The following is a 16,227-nucleotide window of genomic DNA, read 5'->3' on the forward strand; positions in this document are numbered from 1 at the left end:
ATTAGATTTTCTTTTAAGTTTACATATATATTTCGACAACTATCACAAAATTAGTTATTATTATTTTTTTCAGCAAAACAAAAATTGTTAATTTTACTAGCTTTTACAATATTTTTATCTTATATATTATAAATTGTGTATTATTTATAAAAACACTTAAATAGATACGATTAATCAAATTATACATTAAATGAATATGTTTCATTCTTCTGTGATAACTTAAAATTAATAATGTCTCAAGTGCTGAGTATTTCAGAGATGCTTATTGAAAACTGTACTATTTTCGTCTCAAAACATAAATGAAGCGAAATATTAATCTGTCATTGCCGTAGTTATTTGCGATTTATCTTGTATGTTCCTAAACGCGGACAATCCATGACAACAAAATAATCGCATTACGGTCGTTGTGGGCCCTAGGCACCGCTTAAATAAATTCGAATTTAAATATTTTTACATTTACAGTATTACAATCATTATAAGCAGGTGAGGATTGCTTTGAATTCTAATTAAACGAGGGGCCCGAAAAATATCGTGGGTCTCTAATAAACTCGTTGTTCCTAGGTCACAGTACCTAATGGATAAAAAAGGCATTGATAATTTGTACATATATTTTCAATAATGAAAACAATCCTTATAAAGATTTTTTCTCTCTAATATTTACTTGTTTGATTTAAATGATGAACATTAATTAAATATAAAATGTTGATTAAATATTGTTAATTAACTTTAATATTTAGATTAATTAATGGAATAATTAAGAATTACAGTTTATATTAAGTATAAATTTGTTCATAATACTGGCACATCCATCCACAAGAAAACTAGTCAAGATTCTAGTTATTAATTTCTAGTGAATATGAAAACTAAGTACTGAGAAAGTTAACAAGTTCTGCAAAAGTTTGCAGAATATATAAAGCACACGTCTTCGATGCAAAGTGTACGCTAAAATGTAAACCAATTTTTCTTTATATTTCATAAACTTTCCTAATTACAGAACCAATTACGGAACTCTTTAAGGAAATACTCATTTTTTTTTGTTGGTTGGAGTAATCTATTAAATGCGAAGCGTCGTAGGAAAGTTGAAGTCCTTCGGCGTTTTTTTCTTCTTGTTATGCTTTTATATCCTTTCTTTGATAAAATACACGTCCGATAAGGAAAATAAACTGAAATTGCATAATAAAAACCCGATACTCTTCGTTCATCCATCTACCACCTCCGCATCGTTCTTCTTTTACACTTTTTTTTTTGTTGGGAGATAAACATCCGTAATATTAAGAACGACTTTGGCCTGTCTCCGTTCTTTATTAAGTCATGCATCAACGTAAAAATGAAAACAGCGAAGGTCTGACGTAATTTCAATTCATAAAGCACACGAGATGCGCGAGGTCAAGATTAGGATGATGGATATAACGACCAGGCGTCTATTTATAACGTTTTTCGGGCTAAAATTAGAGTCAACGTATTGTTAAAAATACGCTCATCGTAATTCGCGCGCTCGCTTCTTTCGAATCTCCTCAACTCCTCTCTTCCCCGTCCCCTTTCCAATTGTTTCTAATTAGTTCTCGTGTATTTTTGTGTTTTAATTAAGTTTCTAAAGTTAGGAAAATGCATTAAGCGAGAAATGCAAACACGCATTTGAAACAACACAGATTTAGAGATGGAAATTGAGTAACGAAGATTCGGCGAATACCGCACATCACCGCTCGATCTAGGAGACATACTTATTTCGGTCCATTTCTTATCATTAGCCTATTTCACTCAACAATTCTAACTATGATGATGATTCATCTTATGGCCTTTTTTAATTTGCTTCACTTGTTTTTACATCTTTGCATTATTGGATTATTGACAGTAATACCAATAGTATGACTTAATTATAAGACACTTTTCTCTTAACTAGTTATGTCGTATATATTCGTCATGGTCTCTTGTATCACGTAGCGTTTATGACGAATATATTTGCATCATTGCGACAAAAATCCGTGGCCACTAGGGAAGCCACTTCAAACTGCTTACATGGTTGTTTACGTAACATCTACTTAATTTAACAGTATTTAAAGAAATATAAGCATTAATGGAATGGTCATTAATATTCATATCTAGCAATTATAAACTGTATTCAAAATCACGTAAATTTATGCAACAAGTAATGCATATTAATTAACACTAATAATTACAGTTCAAGTTACTTAAACTTTCGTTCATTAGCCTTTTTTATTATTGTTCTTGTTAACGCAAACTTTACTAATTTTTACATCCAATTTATTAAATAAATTAATAAACGAAACAATTAGTAATAGTAATTTACAGCTGGTTCCATCTATCGTTACTTTTCCCTAATAAAATTATCTCATTCCATCTATCTTTTCAATAATTACTTCATTCAAGCAATCTTTCCAAATGACAAAAACCATACTTTTTATAAGTTGTCACATAATCAATAAATGTCAAAAATAAAAATGCTCTACATTAATAGAAAAAAATACTAATTATTTATTTTTCTTTGAGATTTCATACAAAATTTAATGAAAAATGTTGTTTAATGCATGACAATTTAATTATTACTTTATATTACGAATGTCACATAGATGAAAGAAAAAAGCAGTTTAATAATGTCAACAGAATCAAGTTTGCGTCTCACTTATTATCGGAAAGTTAGGAAATGGCTTTCGCTGGAATAACTCGTTCAAATATTGAAACTGTCGACGAAGATTTATATCATATTTCTGCGGAGAATAAAGCTGTGAACTAGAATTATAAGTTTAATACTAAGATCGATAATTCTAGAAGATCCAATAAATTTTGTCTCTAACATTTCAACGTAATAAAACTGCCTAATTTGTACTACCCTTTAAAAGTTTATACCTGAAATGTTGCCAGCTTATTTTAAATCAATTTTATAGTTTTAAAAAAAATGGGAATTTTATTAATATTATAGAAATATAGAAGTAAAAAGCTTTGAATTCATATTTTTGTTTATGAAGTTTATTTCATTCGTGAAAACTTGCAACAGTAGAAATTTTGTAGTTGAAAAACGTTGTATATTATTGATGTTTGATGTTTCATCAGAATGAATCCATTTGTTACCACAAAGAGAATCCGATTGATGATGTGCATGTATCATATGCAAATCGATGCTCCGGAAACTGCGATTGCATTTGTTCACTATTCAGTGAACAAAGCACACTGACAAAACAGAAACAAATTTGACACGGATTCGCGTCAATTGGTAGCGCCATAAAATCAACGGATTCCGAGCGGAGAAATCGGCTATGGGATGCTGTAAATAGACCAATTCCATTAACAAAATTATGAAGGATCAATGGTGTCGATTAGAGGCGACCACACGGAGTTGCTCAAGGAGTTGCTGCCGCCGCCTGCATACGAATGGATCTGATTTATATGTTATTATCGATTTTAAATTGGCCCATTTATACCGATCGGATTTTGGCCTCCCGAAAAGCCACAACACTTAGACATTCCTAAAGACCGTTCTATCGCTTTGAGAATCTAGATAATGGCTCTACTCTCTTTCTCTATCACATCTCGAACAGTGTTAAAATAGGACCGAAAGGCTACAAGAATAAAAAAAAAAAGTAAACTTGTCGCTCGTCCATTTGAATTAATTAATTGGCTCCGATGAAGAAATAGGAGCAGATTGCTCGAAATGTCCTTAAAATAAACTGCACATTACGTTGCAGCTTAAGAAGGATCACGATTTAATTAATTGTTTATTCTCTGCTTTAATTAATTGTTTATTGGATTCGGGAGATTATTTATTAATCCACTCTTTCATATATAAATCAAAGATTACGGATAAAAGCAGTTTAAAGCTGCGATAGATCAACGATGTTTGTTTGTTTGTTTGTCCGCTTATGGAAAATCCTCCTTACTTTCATTTCAATGTAAATTTGTATTCCTCACATGGTGAAGAATTCTTATGTATTCTGAGGAATTAAGCATAGTTAAATGAAAGACATTAAAATTGTTGTTATTTGAAAAAAAATTGTTCGAAAAGGAATTTAAGATTATAGTAAATCGATCAAAAATTTCTCGAACAAATTGTTTTCGAACAATTTTCCTGGAACCAATTTAATAGATATTTAGTTTGGATGATAACATCGACCGGCTTTATAAAGTACATTGAATTTGTGACCTGAGGCCTTCGCATTATTCGGCGAAATTAATGTCTTAATATCAGTTTTTTTCTTGTTGAATAAAACAAAAACGTGATTGATTGGTGTCTCACACTGTAGCTATTTATTAAATAACCGACTTGTAATAAACTCTAAACGCAGACCGATTATTTCGTTCCCCCGAAAATTACTGATTCTCACATTCAAAGTAATGATATGTGATGGAAATTTCATGATGATGAAGATGATGTATTCTTTCTGTTGCAGAGTGTGGGCGCGAATGGAGTGATCGGGGCCGTCGAGGATGGTCCAGAAGAGTGCACGTCCTGCGTGAAGGACAACTGCCGCAGTATCTCCGGTCTCTACACCAGACCCGATCTTCCCGCAGGGTATTCTTTGGTGGCGCAGGTCCCCAAAGGAGCCTGCAGGATACTTATACAGCAACTCAAACACACCAAAAACATACTGGGTATGTACATTATTCATTTATTTGCAAACCGTTTTATTCATGACCCTTGCTTCTTACCCTCACGGCTCTACCAACGATTACGCCATTATGATTTAAACATCGCAAGGCGCCCATAACTCATCGAAAACCCAATTCCTAAAACATCCTTTTACATGGAGAAATTCCTCTTCAGATAACATACAACTTCATTCGTACTTCAATTGTTAGAAATGTAAAGAGGCGACATCTATACCAAGACTAATCAAATTTATTATACAAGTTCAAACAATCATTCTAATTCGTTTCTTTTCAATTAACTTAAACTGAAAACGAACCTTTCGCTACGTATCATCCTCCGCAATGTAATGAATTTGTTCTGTATATTTAATTATCAAAATAATTACTTTCGTATTCTACAGGCGACCAAATTAATTTATTTGCATGTCTTTAGTTACTTTTTTTAATAATTTATTATTTTTCTATAATTTAATTACGTTTTTTTTATAAATATTATTTAATTCCTTTTCATTTTTAAATATTCATATTACAATTATTAAAAAGAAGCAACATCTATAATTTACACAATAATTGATCTACAAATACAAGTTTAATCATCTTCAATTTTTATTGATTTGGCAAAATACCTTTGTCATTAAACTATGGGTTGTAATAGGACAATAATTCAACAAAATAAGTTCGATTTTGTCTGATCAATTAATAACTATACAAAATATCGTATTAATAAACATAAATATGTAGATTTTTATCGATTAAACACTTTAACTGTCAAATTGATTTCAAAAGTAAATTGCATCGGAATAGGGCGATTCTTTTCTGATATAATTATACCAACATTATTAATTATTAATGAAAAATTAATCATTGCAACTATCTACTAAACGTGCGTTGATAATACACTTAGACAACCCAATGTACATATAATTAAATTTTCTATCAAATTAGTTTTTTTTTTTGTAATAGGTAACACTAAATCCAATAATTTTAGGATATAAACATTGATTGTTTTTTAAGTTTCCTGAAACAATAAACAAATTGCTTTAAATAATAATTATTCAGAATAGATTAATTTCAATCAAAATATTTGCTTGAAAGTTTTGTTATTTCTTCTTTATAAAACATTGATATGAAACGCAAGAATAATATTTATACAGGATTCCAAGCATTCCAGGTACGCCACTTGGACTTTCTTTTTTTTTCATTTATACTTTATCTATGTTTGCTTAGATCTTTCGAGGAAAGGTTTTAATAAACCTTTTTTTATATAAAATTACTCTGTACTTTGATACTTTCAGTTGAATCGTTCAAAAAGTGTATTTTGCTATAGAATTCTGCGGCAGATTTAAATTTAGTAATTTTGTGCTTGGAGAGGATATGAATAGCAGAAGAACCGAAAATTACGTTTGAGTTATAAATACTGAAATTAGCGTCTGGCAATTCCAAGTGTATCTCCGAATGACGAAAATCGATTCGGAAAACGTGCGTTTTCCAATAAGTTTCCACTCAAACGTCGCTCGGAGCAGCGATTAATTATACTAATTGTGGCGTTTGATATTTGCAGCAAATGCAGCTCTCCAACTGCGAAATGCAAATGTGCATACGTGTAAAACATTTCACTGCGATTTCCTTCCTGCAGATGCAAGCAGGATTTCGCAATCGCCATTTGTAGAATGTTACCTCCTCAATTTCGGCGTGAAACAATATGTCGTTAGAAATTAAGATGTATCTGTTGCTGGATACGAGTAGGTACATGGAAAGTGAATCTGTGATAGTGTTCAATCAATCAAATATCCCATCGATCGATAATTCTGGCAAATTCGCATTGTTGTTTGCAGCGTGGGCTCTTCTACCAAAAGTGCCTCCATCAACAACCTACAAGATTCAATTAGCTTCTTTTTCTTTCCATGATCCTCGATGCGGGAACGCATTTAACTTTATTATTATTACCATTGTCGCATTCACATTCAAATACATTCTGCGTACTTCAAATTAATCGCTTCATTTCTAGAATACTTTATTCCCACATTCCGTATTCGCTGTTGCAGCTTTACGATTATTAGCTTCTTCTTAATGCTGTCTCCAAGGCGACGGACATATATGAATACGGCATTCTTGAATCTTGCTTGAAATCAGATACAAATTGACAATTATATTCGTATATTACGTAAATTCCAAGATTATCTTAACAATGCTTGACGATGATAATTTACATACTTTTATAGGTACTTAATGTTGAAAAAATATTACAAATTTAAATTAATTAGAATAGAAATGTACTTATTTCTAATTTTCTTGTTACTTATTCGTTAGTTTGTTCAATATCGATCTAGGCAACCCAATTTTCATACATTATTCAAAATTTGTTAAGATTCTCTAATATTACATTTTAGATATTCCTTTTGAATTATTTATTTTAATTACAGCATTGAAGAATTCGAATGGATCATACTTTTTGAACGGAGATTGGCAGTTCAGTAATAGCAGAATAGTGGAAGGTGCTGGCGCTCAATTAACGTATAGAAAGCAGGATGGTGCATCGTTGGAAACAATCAGCTCAGGAGGGCCTCTTCAGAATGCCATCGATATCATGGTAATATTTATCACTGAAGAATATACGATTTAAACTTCTTGGACGTGTGTTTCTAATATAGGTGTTCTATCAACAACCGAATCCTGGCATTAAGTATGGATATTCTTTACCGGTGGAAAATCAACTTGGATCGGAAAGGAGTACCTCACACAGACCGGCGACTAGTGATATTGGGGTAGTTGAGACTCGTCGTTTAGATAGTCCCAATTCTCTTAGTCAAAGGGATGAAGCGAAGCCGGTGCATCCTCATAGGAGGCAGCGTCTTCGGAGGAAGTTCACCTGGAAGATCACCGGAGTATCGGCTTGTTCCAAAACATGTGGAGGAGGTAATTGCTTTGATTTCAATTTGAGCGTAATTGTGTATGTGTGCTTCTGCAGAATGTTTAATGGTTGTTTGTTTGTTGTGAAGGTTTCCAGCAGACTGTGTTGACGTGCGTTAGAGAGCACAACCAGACTCCTGTGATGGATAGGAGGTGTATGCACGTGGAGAAACCTACACCTCATCCGATCCGATGCAATACTAAAGATTGTCCACCGAGATGGGGCGGTCATTGGGGCCCTTGCACCGGATCATGTGGGGAAGGCCTCCAAGAGTACGTCGTGCAGTGCATCTCCGAGCTGAATACGGGTCGAACCTCCGTGCAGAACGACGCTTCCTGCCCTCAGCCTAAGCCCACCGCCTCCAGTCAAAGTTGCAATCTTCAGCCTTGCGATTCGACAAGCGAAAACGACCTCTACCCCGACGATCGACACTCTAAGACCAAGAGTTACGGAACCTGGATCACTGGCCAATGGACACAGGTATCGTCGTCATACAAATTTTAGTTTTTAAAAAACTATTATTATTATTGTAGTTAATTTAATACCGTGATTGAATTAACAAGAAATTAATATTATGTTTCCTTCATAGTGCTCCATGTCCTGCGGCACTGGCACCAGAACTCGCAGCGTCTCCTGTCCATCAGGTAATTGTCATCCTGGAGATAGACCCGCCAAGGCCGAATATTGCGAGAATGGTTTATGTTCATCTTCCGGTGAGACGTCTTCTTGGCTTCTATCCGAGTGGTCGCAGTGTTCGGAGCATTGCGGCACTGGGGTGCAGTCGCGTTTCGCCATTTGCTCGAAGAGCGTCTGCGAGGAGTCTAAGCCGGAGGTGACGCGCGGCTGCTCCAGCGAGAAGGAATGTGGAGGACAATGGTTCACAGGACCTTGGGAAAGCTGCTCCAATTCTTGTAGCGGCGAAGCAAAGCAAAAACGCGACGTGTTCTGCGTGGTGAAACTCCGTGGTCATGCTCGCATCACCGTGGATATGACGTGTCCCGCAGGTCAGAAACCTGAAGCGGAGAGGTCGTGCTCCGGGAAGTGCGAACCCTTGTGGTTCTCAGGTGAATGGGGAGGATGCGAGCACTGCCCAAACGGCGTCCAAAGGAGGGAGGTGAAGTGCCTCACCGGAGACGGACAACATTCTACCAGGTGTCAACCAGAGCACATGCCTTTGATCAAGAGGTCTTGCAGCTGCCCCAAAGCCGAGGAATCCAAGTTGAAGCCTTCTCACGACGAACCGATCGACCGTAAGACCAACTACAACCATTATCTTTATCACATCAATACTTTCTTTTTCTTTATTTAAAGGTAATTGCGTTGACAAGATATCCAACTGCCACCTTGCAGTGCAAGCGCGCCTCTGCCAGTACGGGTACTACACCACGCATTGCTGCGTGTCCTGCAAACGATCGAACCAGGATCTGATCGAATAGAAGAAAGACCACCGATCGACGCGTAGATAGATAGTTAGACTGTGATTGAATGAGTAGTCAAATGAAATGAAAGCGAACTGACTGTAACCCTTCCCCTTACCCCAATATTCTTCATCGCCAAAAAAAAAAGTAATGCAACACCTCCTTACAACCCTTTCCCCTCTTCGTTAGTTGCATTTGTGATTTCCTTCTGAAAAGCACGGAATGTCCGAAAAACACTAACACACCGCTTCAGATCGACGCCTCTATCACGTCGTGCAAAAAAAAAACACTTGCCATTATTTATGCACCTGTAAATTAATAATTAAAAAAATCGTAGTTGGTGTCAATGATATATGCTAAGTAAAAAAACATATAAACTCGGTATCAATCAAAAGTGGAGAAACTGTCATGAAAAAAACATTATATTTCAATCAAATGATAGCAAAAACTTCATTAAGTTTAGATAAATTTAATAATAATTTCCGTATCAAAAAAATAAGCAAAATAAGAAGAAAATTAATAAAATATTATATAAAATTGATATGTTAACTTCTGATTGGTACTGAATACGAATATTATAATAATAAACGCTCTTCATTCTCATTATTTACTTTATAAAAAATATGTACTTCTAACTCTAATAAACCTTCAGAGAGATGAAATAAATCAAGAGACAGAGAGAGAGAGAGGCAAAATAAACGAAAAAAAGGAACATGTATAGTATTTATATTCACGATTTAGGTTTTAAACTATGTAAGTTTAGCTTTAATGAAATCGAGTATTATATCATAAGCTGTATGTATTTATTAGAAATGTCATACATATAAATATACATAAATATATATATATAATAATATTAATAATAAATAATAGATTGGATGGTAGTGCCCACTACTTAATCATTTGTTTTATTTGATTGGTGATTGAGATGAATGAGTACACGAGAGACCACAGACAGATCACCACGGAGACGACCGTCGCTCCGATCTTGGACTCCTCCGATTGGAAGAAGAATGGAGTGTTGAAGTAGCCGGTGCAGAGACTGGCCACGGTGAAGATGTAGCTGAGGATACCCAGGATATTGTGAATCAACAGCGCAATTGGTCTGTAGTCGGTCTTTAGGGCTTGAATAATACTGGTAACCGCTCCGCTTATCGTTGCCAGAAGAAGTATTATCAAGCACAGTAATCCTGAAACATCATTACAATTTCTTCATAATCGAAAAAAAAACGCAAAAAAAATTGATGACTATAACATCAATTTATTTTTTGTTACCATAGAAATAATGCAGGAATAATAAATTTGTTCACTGATGAATTTGAAAGAAAATTGTTATGTATTAAAATTATGTTTCTTATAAGTCTTAAAATATACTATTGATTCTCTAATTTAACAATAACTAAATTATTTCCTTAACGTAAAAAATGGACTATTTTATCTTCTTTTTTTTTCATTAATTTCCTTATTAGACTTAATTAGTTTCTAATTTTTTGTGGTATTAGTAATAAGTTCAATATAATTAAATTAAAATACAATTATTATCCGAGATTGTGCATTTATATATAAATATTATGACGAATCATGATGATGTAACGTAAAAAAACAATCTTTGATAAGATTAGCGAATTAAGTGATAACACCGATTTTTGGGAGATGAGTAATTGGAGTGATATTTACCTACAATCGCGTGGGCCGAGACGAAATGTTCTTCGGCGCCGCGACGCGCGATTTCGATGCCGACGCCACCGCAAATGAAGACCACCGATACGACCATAACGATCACGTGATTTCTCTTGATGCCCTCTTCACTCAATCCTGTATTGTAGACGTTATCCTTATGAAAGAGAATCATGCCTTCTGCCATCAACGGGAACAGCTATAAACAATAATCAACGTTACTCACTCATTTGTTATTTTTACGTTTGTTTTAATCGTTAATTAACACCCACTTGATCTTGATTTTAATAATATCCGATAATACATAAAATAAATGTATCATATTTTTATCACGATAAAACCCTAATTAAATTATAATTTAAGGAAGCAATGCAAACAATTGATTTTTTAGTGACGTTCTTTTGAAGTTAATTAATATTTTTTGTTTTAAATAAAATTTTCAATAATTTAAATGTTTATTGGTAAAATGTATAGACATTTCTTGAAAACTAAAGAAAAGTTAAGTGATGACTTTAAAATTAATTCAGTTTATGTACATTAAAACAAGATAAAGTAAAAATAAATTAATACATTAACTATCATTTAAAATATCAAACAACATTGTAGCTTCAAGAATTGCTTACAATTTTAATTAAAAAGCAGTATTTCTTCAAGTTTTATGCTTTGGAATAGTGTTTAATATTGATATTTTCAAGTTAGTTTCAATTCAAGTAGATATATATAGTAATAAAAGGAGGTGGATTGATTGCTATTTGTTTTTATTGTGAGCAATCAATTTATTACTTGTTTTTAGATATAAAGATAATTAATTAAGTAATTGTCAAAACTGATTTAAGAAAAACAATTAAAACATTTAAATGAAACAAGTAAAACTACCGAAAATATAATAATATTAATATAATTTAAAAATATAATAATTACCCCTAGAGAGCAAAGAATAACGTGCCATGACAATAAACTTGAGGAATTGAGTAAAGGAGTCCAAATATTGTAGACAGCGATGACGGCAATCAATTGATGAAGGAACGTATTCACCACAGCTCTAATACACTTCAGATATCCAGCTTCTTGCATATTTCACTCTTTCTTTTAATTACCTGAAAATGAAAAACGCGTAACGGAAGCGCGTTGCGAACGTAAAATTATACCTGCACGCAAAATGACAAAAGGATTGTTACTATTGTTATCAAGCGCTGATAAGATTTCGTAAGCCAAAGATATGGATGATCAGTTTAGTATACACATCTATTAATTTCCTGTAAATGAATGAATACATTCATTCCGCTAATTAGTCAATAAAAACAAATATTATAGGTGATTCATATCTACTTTAATTCTCAATAATAATTATTACAAATATAATTATTAATCATAAACAATATGATTGTGTTAATTTTGTATAAAAAAATTATACTTATAAATCTTAATTATATAACATTATTAAAGTGTTTTGTAGTAATCAAAATTATTATAAAAATATTTAACAACAATCTATTCTGATTCGAATAAATTAGTGTTCTTTGCGTCTGTTCTTCTTCAGTTTACAATTTGTACTATATTGCAACTTTGCTTCGTTTCCATAAGTTTTCAATCTTTTAGAATCGATTAGCCGAAATTCGATTTATTTTAATAAATCTAATATGAAGTTCTCCATTACAGCTTGAGCTGAAATAATAAGATTAGTATGATAATATTTTAGTAGTCTGCATATTGTCACCTAATTTACTACCATAATCTACAGACAGACTAAATGCTGTCTCATTAGAATGGTTAACTATATTGAGATTTGCTCCATGTATGAGAAGTTCATTGCAAGAATGTGGATGGTTTCCACTGGCGGCGTACATTAACGCTGAATTTCCCACCTGAAATAGTTATGAAATAGATTGAAGTAATTCAATTAAACACTGCTACTAACATCATCAACATGATTGACATTGGCTCCTTTGGTCAACAAGTGTTTGACTACTTCATGGTGTCCACCGTTTGCTGCAAGAAGGAGAGGAGCTTCACCCTCTGTGCCAACTCTGTTGACATCAGCCTTATGCTCGATTAACAATTTCACAGCATTGATTTGTCCATAATTGGAAGCCCAATGCAGTGCAGTCAGACCATTCTCATCGCAAGTGTCAACACACAACTCCTGTTTGATGTCCAGCTCTGTGATTTCACCCTGGCCAGCTCTGGTGTGGAAATTGATGTCAGTTGGCTGTGGGATAGGGGTGGCTGCCTGAGTGTTGCCCCTCTGTAGGTTTGTGAGTACAGTTGCCTGCTTCTGCTTGTAGGGTTGAAATGCACTCTTGCGGGTAGCATCTTGCCACGAACCTGGGGACCACTTCTTCGCAGTGCTGTTCAACTCAGGAAATCCGACAGCACCCAATGAATCGTTTATTATAGGTTTCACGTCTTTCTCGTCGCTGGAATCGTTGAATTCCATATCTGCTACTACAGTAGTCTACGTTGATATGGTCGGGATCAGCTGATATTGTCTAACCTCAAATTCCTGATGACAATAAATCGAAACAGTAAACAATGTAACCTTTGTACGGTAATAATCAAATGAATCAATTAAGTTTAAAAAAGGATAGCGATCAGTGCACGCTAACGAGACGAGAATGGAGACCCTAGTGAAACTGAATTCGCAGACAGCCGGTAGAGACAAACTTGCAAGGTAAAATATTAACATCCAATTAAATGATAATCACTCTTCAATTATATATTTCCTTTCAGATTGTTGCAATATCTTAGCCGAATAATATGGCACTCCTTGAAGACCAGGAACAAAACTGGGGTGGATAGCATTAAAAACATAGAATTTCAATTGAGCACCTTCCGCAAATGTAAGTCAAATAACCAAAATAATAAAGTAACCATCTAATAATTTTTCTTATTTCCAGTGTTGAGATTTGGTCGCTTTGCTGATACTCTATACACAGCCATACATCAAAACCATAAAGCTACTGCCAAGCATTCTGTATCCATCATAAGCAAAGTGTACTCATCTTTTTTCTTATTTGCTGATCACATGCTATGGCTGGGAAGGGCCGATGTTTGTAAAGTCGACACGGACAAATGGAGCCGACGTTCAAATCAGTACTGGCTATATTCCATAGCCTTCAATCTGATTGTGGATTTCATGCAGATCTGCACGGTTTTATCGAATAACAGGAGCCGCATTTTGCCGAAGCAGGGTTTGAAGGGAGCTTCGGACGTTGGGCAGATTTGCTCGAAAAGCGTGAAATGCTTGCAGGAGAATCGTGGTCTCGTCGTTGACACTGTCAAGAATGGTTGCGACTTCTTCATCCCTTTGAATGCATTGGGACACGTGAAATTATCACCTGGAACGGTGGGATGGCTCGGAGTTGTCTCATCCTTGGCAGGATTAATCGTACTTATTGATCCAAGAGCGAAATTAAATTAAATTTCCTCTCAATAGTTTGGTGATGGACTTTTATAAAACTGGTGTTGTGATAGCGTACGTTCAAATCAAATTGTTCTTTATTTTACTATTTATATGTTTTAATCAATTTATATGTACATAAATGAAGGTTGTTGTATAAGTGTTTTCATGCTGAATGGAATTGGATTTTATATTGTTTGTATTACTTGTTAGAATTCAATAAATGTTTAAAAATGAAACTGTAATTTCAATTAAGATTAGTAACGCATGTTTTATGAATTATGAACAATGTGGTTGGATCATTAATTTCGGTAACAGCAGTTAGACAGAATGCGTCCGAACGGTAAAGATTGTTTCGCGTTGATGAATTACGCTCTTCTATACAACCCCAATTTAAAATCAGAGATGAGTCGTCCTGCAAATTTCGAACAAACAGCTGTAAATGTGTCGATTAACGTGGAATCTTTTAGAATGCTCGATGCACCATCCATGGTAAATACAGAATTTAAGAATATTTAACCAAAGTATTTGCTTGTGTCAAGATGTTTCAGCTAACTTTTATATTGAATCAGTATTGGTTCGATACGAGATTAGGAGCGAATCAATACACCTATGTTAACTCGCTGAAGAGCAAGATTTGGAAGCCGAAGATCACAAGTCTGAGCGGCCAACAGAAGTGCTGCGAAGATGATGAAGACGCGATGTTCTGGAGGGTTTACGGTGAAGATGGATTGGTTCTTTTAAGTCAAAAGATGATGATCACCAGCTTCTGCAGAACGAACGAAGATACCATTCCCTTCGACACTCCCAAATGCAACATATCATTTGGTTCATGTATATTAATAATACTTATAATGAAAACTTTACCCTTTAAAGAAATCTTTGAGTTTTCAGACCGATTTTTGGAGGAAGAAGTCCGATTGAATCTGAGCGACGATTTCGTGCGATACGATGAGAAAGATTTCTATTTAAACCAATTTTCGCTGCTCAACATAACCGGTTCATCTTTAACAGTTTTGAGAGAATCAGGTAAAAACAATTTACGTCCTCAAAGTAATACAAGATGTAATCAATATATTACAGGCAACTTCTCCACAGTCGAAATTACCTTCCTCCTGCGACGAAATCGTGAGAACTACATTATGTTCATAGTGATACCTTGTCTGAGCGCAATGGTCATGCTATACTCTACATTGTGGATCAACAATAAAATCGTGCAAAGAGGAATGAGCGCATTCATCTTGCTCTATTTTATTTTCTTGCTATACAACGTGACCAGTTTGCTGAACGGTAACTCTGTCAACGTTCTCAGCAAGTTCGTGCTGAAAAACGTATGTTTCGGGATAATCGCAGCTCTGAAAACGAGTTTCAGTTTGCAGCGCGAATTCAAAAGCGACAAATTCGATAGGTGTCATGTCGTCATGAATCATATCTTTAAGTTAGTTTACCCTTTGAGTTACATATTATTCTTAATATTTGTATAATTTTAATTGATTTTTTTTTTATTAAATAAAATATAATAAATAAGATTTGTACGTATTTTCTAATTACATCAGAAGCAGTCTTCTATTATCATCTTTTTTTGGACTTTGTTCACGTTTTATTTAAATACTCAATAATTAGTCGAAATGTAAAACAAATGAGAACTTTTATTAGGAGAAGTTAATCTTAGAATCACAGAAATATTGGAAAGTAGAATATTTATTAGAAAAATCATGAAAATGATTTATGCTACTGAAAATTTCAATATACTACAGTGCTAAGATATTTTTTACAATTAAGCAATTAACTTTTAATGTTAAAAAGACATTTTTAAAACATATTGAGCTGAGCTATTTAGTAATTTTTGTGAATGCTAACGCACTCTATAGACGTTACGTCATATGAGAAAATCAATAACGTGCAGTTTTCTACGAATACCGAAAGTTGCGCGGATTCTTCTTGTCGCTAGAGTTCGTGAGTGTACGCCTTGAGAAAAATTAAATATCCGTATGATAATTTGAAATTTATTGTTTTTGTTCGGATATATATTTTATTCTTATTGAAGTTATTGCGTCGTCCTGCTAATAAAGAAATAAATATTAAATTGAAAACGTTATATGAGGTGTACTAAAAGAAAATAATGAATTATTTGCTCAAAGGGCGTTAAAGGAAACGTGAAATAAAGAGAACACACAGAGAGAGAAAAGTAATAATAATATATATATAAAAATATTAGA

The 16,227-nt window shown here is 33.9% G+C and overlaps 5 protein-coding genes across 5 annotated transcripts in view; 3 read left to right on the forward strand and 2 right to left on the reverse strand.

The window, feature by feature from the left end:
* Positions 1 to 9,078, forward strand: part of LOC108560481 (thrombospondin type-1 domain-containing protein 4-like) — a 143,706-nt gene extending 134,628 nt beyond the window's left edge. The window contains exons 7-12 of the mRNA XM_017918045.1: positions 4,404 to 4,605; positions 7,026 to 7,192; positions 7,254 to 7,518; positions 7,602 to 7,993; positions 8,103 to 8,763; positions 8,825 to 9,078. Of these exons, the coding sequence (XP_017773534.1) occupies positions 4,404 to 4,605; positions 7,026 to 7,192; positions 7,254 to 7,518; positions 7,602 to 7,993; positions 8,103 to 8,763; positions 8,825 to 8,949 (1,812 nt within the window). The 3' untranslated portion in view covers positions 8,950 to 9,078. The remainder of the gene's footprint in view (positions 1 to 4,403; positions 4,606 to 7,025; positions 7,193 to 7,253; positions 7,519 to 7,601; positions 7,994 to 8,102; positions 8,764 to 8,824) is intronic.
* Positions 9,079 to 9,547: 469 nt separating this feature from the next.
* On the reverse strand, positions 9,548 to 11,724 carry LOC108560482. The gene is made up of 3 exons (XM_017918047.1): positions 11,530 to 11,724; positions 10,609 to 10,807; positions 9,548 to 10,121 (listed from the first exon to the last, which is right to left on the reverse strand). Exons 1-3 carry the CDS (start codon positions 11,680 to 11,682, stop codon positions 9,823 to 9,825), a joined length of 651 nt encoding a protein of 216 aa, XP_017773536.1. The 5' UTR covers positions 11,683 to 11,724; the 3' UTR covers positions 9,548 to 9,822.
* A 341-nt stretch (positions 11,725 to 12,065) lies between these two features.
* On the reverse strand, positions 12,066 to 13,059 carry LOC108560467 (DNA-binding protein RFXANK-like). The gene is made up of 3 exons (XM_017918023.1): positions 12,527 to 13,059; positions 12,326 to 12,473; positions 12,066 to 12,273 (listed from the first exon to the last, which is right to left on the reverse strand). Exons 1-3 carry the CDS (start codon positions 13,043 to 13,045, stop codon positions 12,230 to 12,232), a joined length of 711 nt encoding a protein of 236 aa, XP_017773512.1. The 5' UTR covers positions 13,046 to 13,059; the 3' UTR covers positions 12,066 to 12,229.
* Positions 13,060 to 13,203: 144 nt separating this feature from the next.
* LOC108560468 (peroxisomal membrane protein 11B) lies at positions 13,204 to 14,247 on the forward strand. Its single transcript, XM_017918024.1, has 3 exons — positions 13,204 to 13,279; positions 13,339 to 13,448; positions 13,506 to 14,247. The coding sequence occupies exons 1-3, from the start codon at positions 13,224 to 13,226 to the stop codon at positions 14,027 to 14,029; spliced, it is 690 nt and encodes a 229-aa protein (XP_017773513.1). The 5' UTR covers positions 13,204 to 13,223; the 3' UTR covers positions 14,030 to 14,247.
* A 91-nt stretch (positions 14,248 to 14,338) lies between these two features.
* On the forward strand, positions 14,339 to 15,339 carry LOC108560466 (neuronal acetylcholine receptor subunit non-alpha-3-like; the record flags this gene model as incomplete). Its single annotated transcript, XM_017918022.1, has 4 exons — positions 14,339 to 14,500; positions 14,581 to 14,842; positions 14,903 to 15,037; positions 15,092 to 15,339. Coding segments are annotated over exons 1-4 (807 nt in total), but the record flags the coding sequence as incomplete, so codon positions are not given.
* Between the last annotated feature and the right edge of the window lie 888 nt (positions 15,340 to 16,227).

This window comes from Nicrophorus vespilloides, unplaced genomic scaffold (assembly GCF_001412225.1).
Source record: "Nicrophorus vespilloides isolate i.1.1-1 unplaced genomic scaffold, Nicve_v1.0, whole genome shotgun sequence".
Taxonomy (NCBI): Eukaryota; Metazoa; Arthropoda; class Insecta; order Coleoptera; family Silphidae; genus Nicrophorus; species Nicrophorus vespilloides.

What these genes read in the sequence shown, in the direction of transcription:
- LOC108560482 (XM_017918047.1), bottom strand. Translation starts at nt 11,682, where the DNA reads ATGCAAGAAGCTGGATATCTGAAGTGTATTAGAGCTGTGGTGAATACG. An exon ending in TTATTCTTTGCTCTCTAGGG is followed by an intron (nt 10,808 to 11,529) that starts GTAATTATTATA and finishes TATTGTTTATAG; the next exon opens with CTGTTCCCGTTGATGGCAGA. An exon ending in CTCGGCCCACGCGATTGTAG is followed by an intron (nt 10,122 to 10,608) that starts GTAAATATCACT and finishes ATGATGTTTCAG; the next exon opens with GATTACTGTGCTTGATAATA.
- LOC108560467 (XM_017918023.1), bottom strand. Translation starts at nt 13,045, where the DNA reads ATGGAATTCAACGATTCCAGCGACGAGAAAGACGTGAAACCTATAATA. An exon ending in ATGTCAATCATGTTGATGAT is followed by an intron (nt 12,474 to 12,526) that starts GTTAGTAGCAGT and finishes TAACTATTTCAG; the next exon opens with GTGGGAAATTCAGCGTTAAT. An exon ending in AGATTATGGTAGTAAATTAG is followed by an intron (nt 12,274 to 12,325) that starts GTGACAATATGC and finishes TTATTATTTCAG; the next exon opens with CTCAAGCTGTAATGGAGAAC.
- LOC108560468 (XM_017918024.1), top strand. Translation starts at nt 13,224, where the DNA reads ATGGAGACCCTAGTGAAACTGAATTCGCAGACAGCCGGTAGAGACAAA. An exon ending in GGTAGAGACAAACTTGCAAG is followed by an intron (nt 13,280 to 13,338) that starts GTAAAATATTAA and finishes ATTTCCTTTCAG; the next exon opens with ATTGTTGCAATATCTTAGCC. An exon ending in ATTGAGCACCTTCCGCAAAT is followed by an intron (nt 13,449 to 13,505) that starts GTAAGTCAAATA and finishes TCTTATTTCCAG; the next exon opens with TGTTGAGATTTGGTCGCTTT.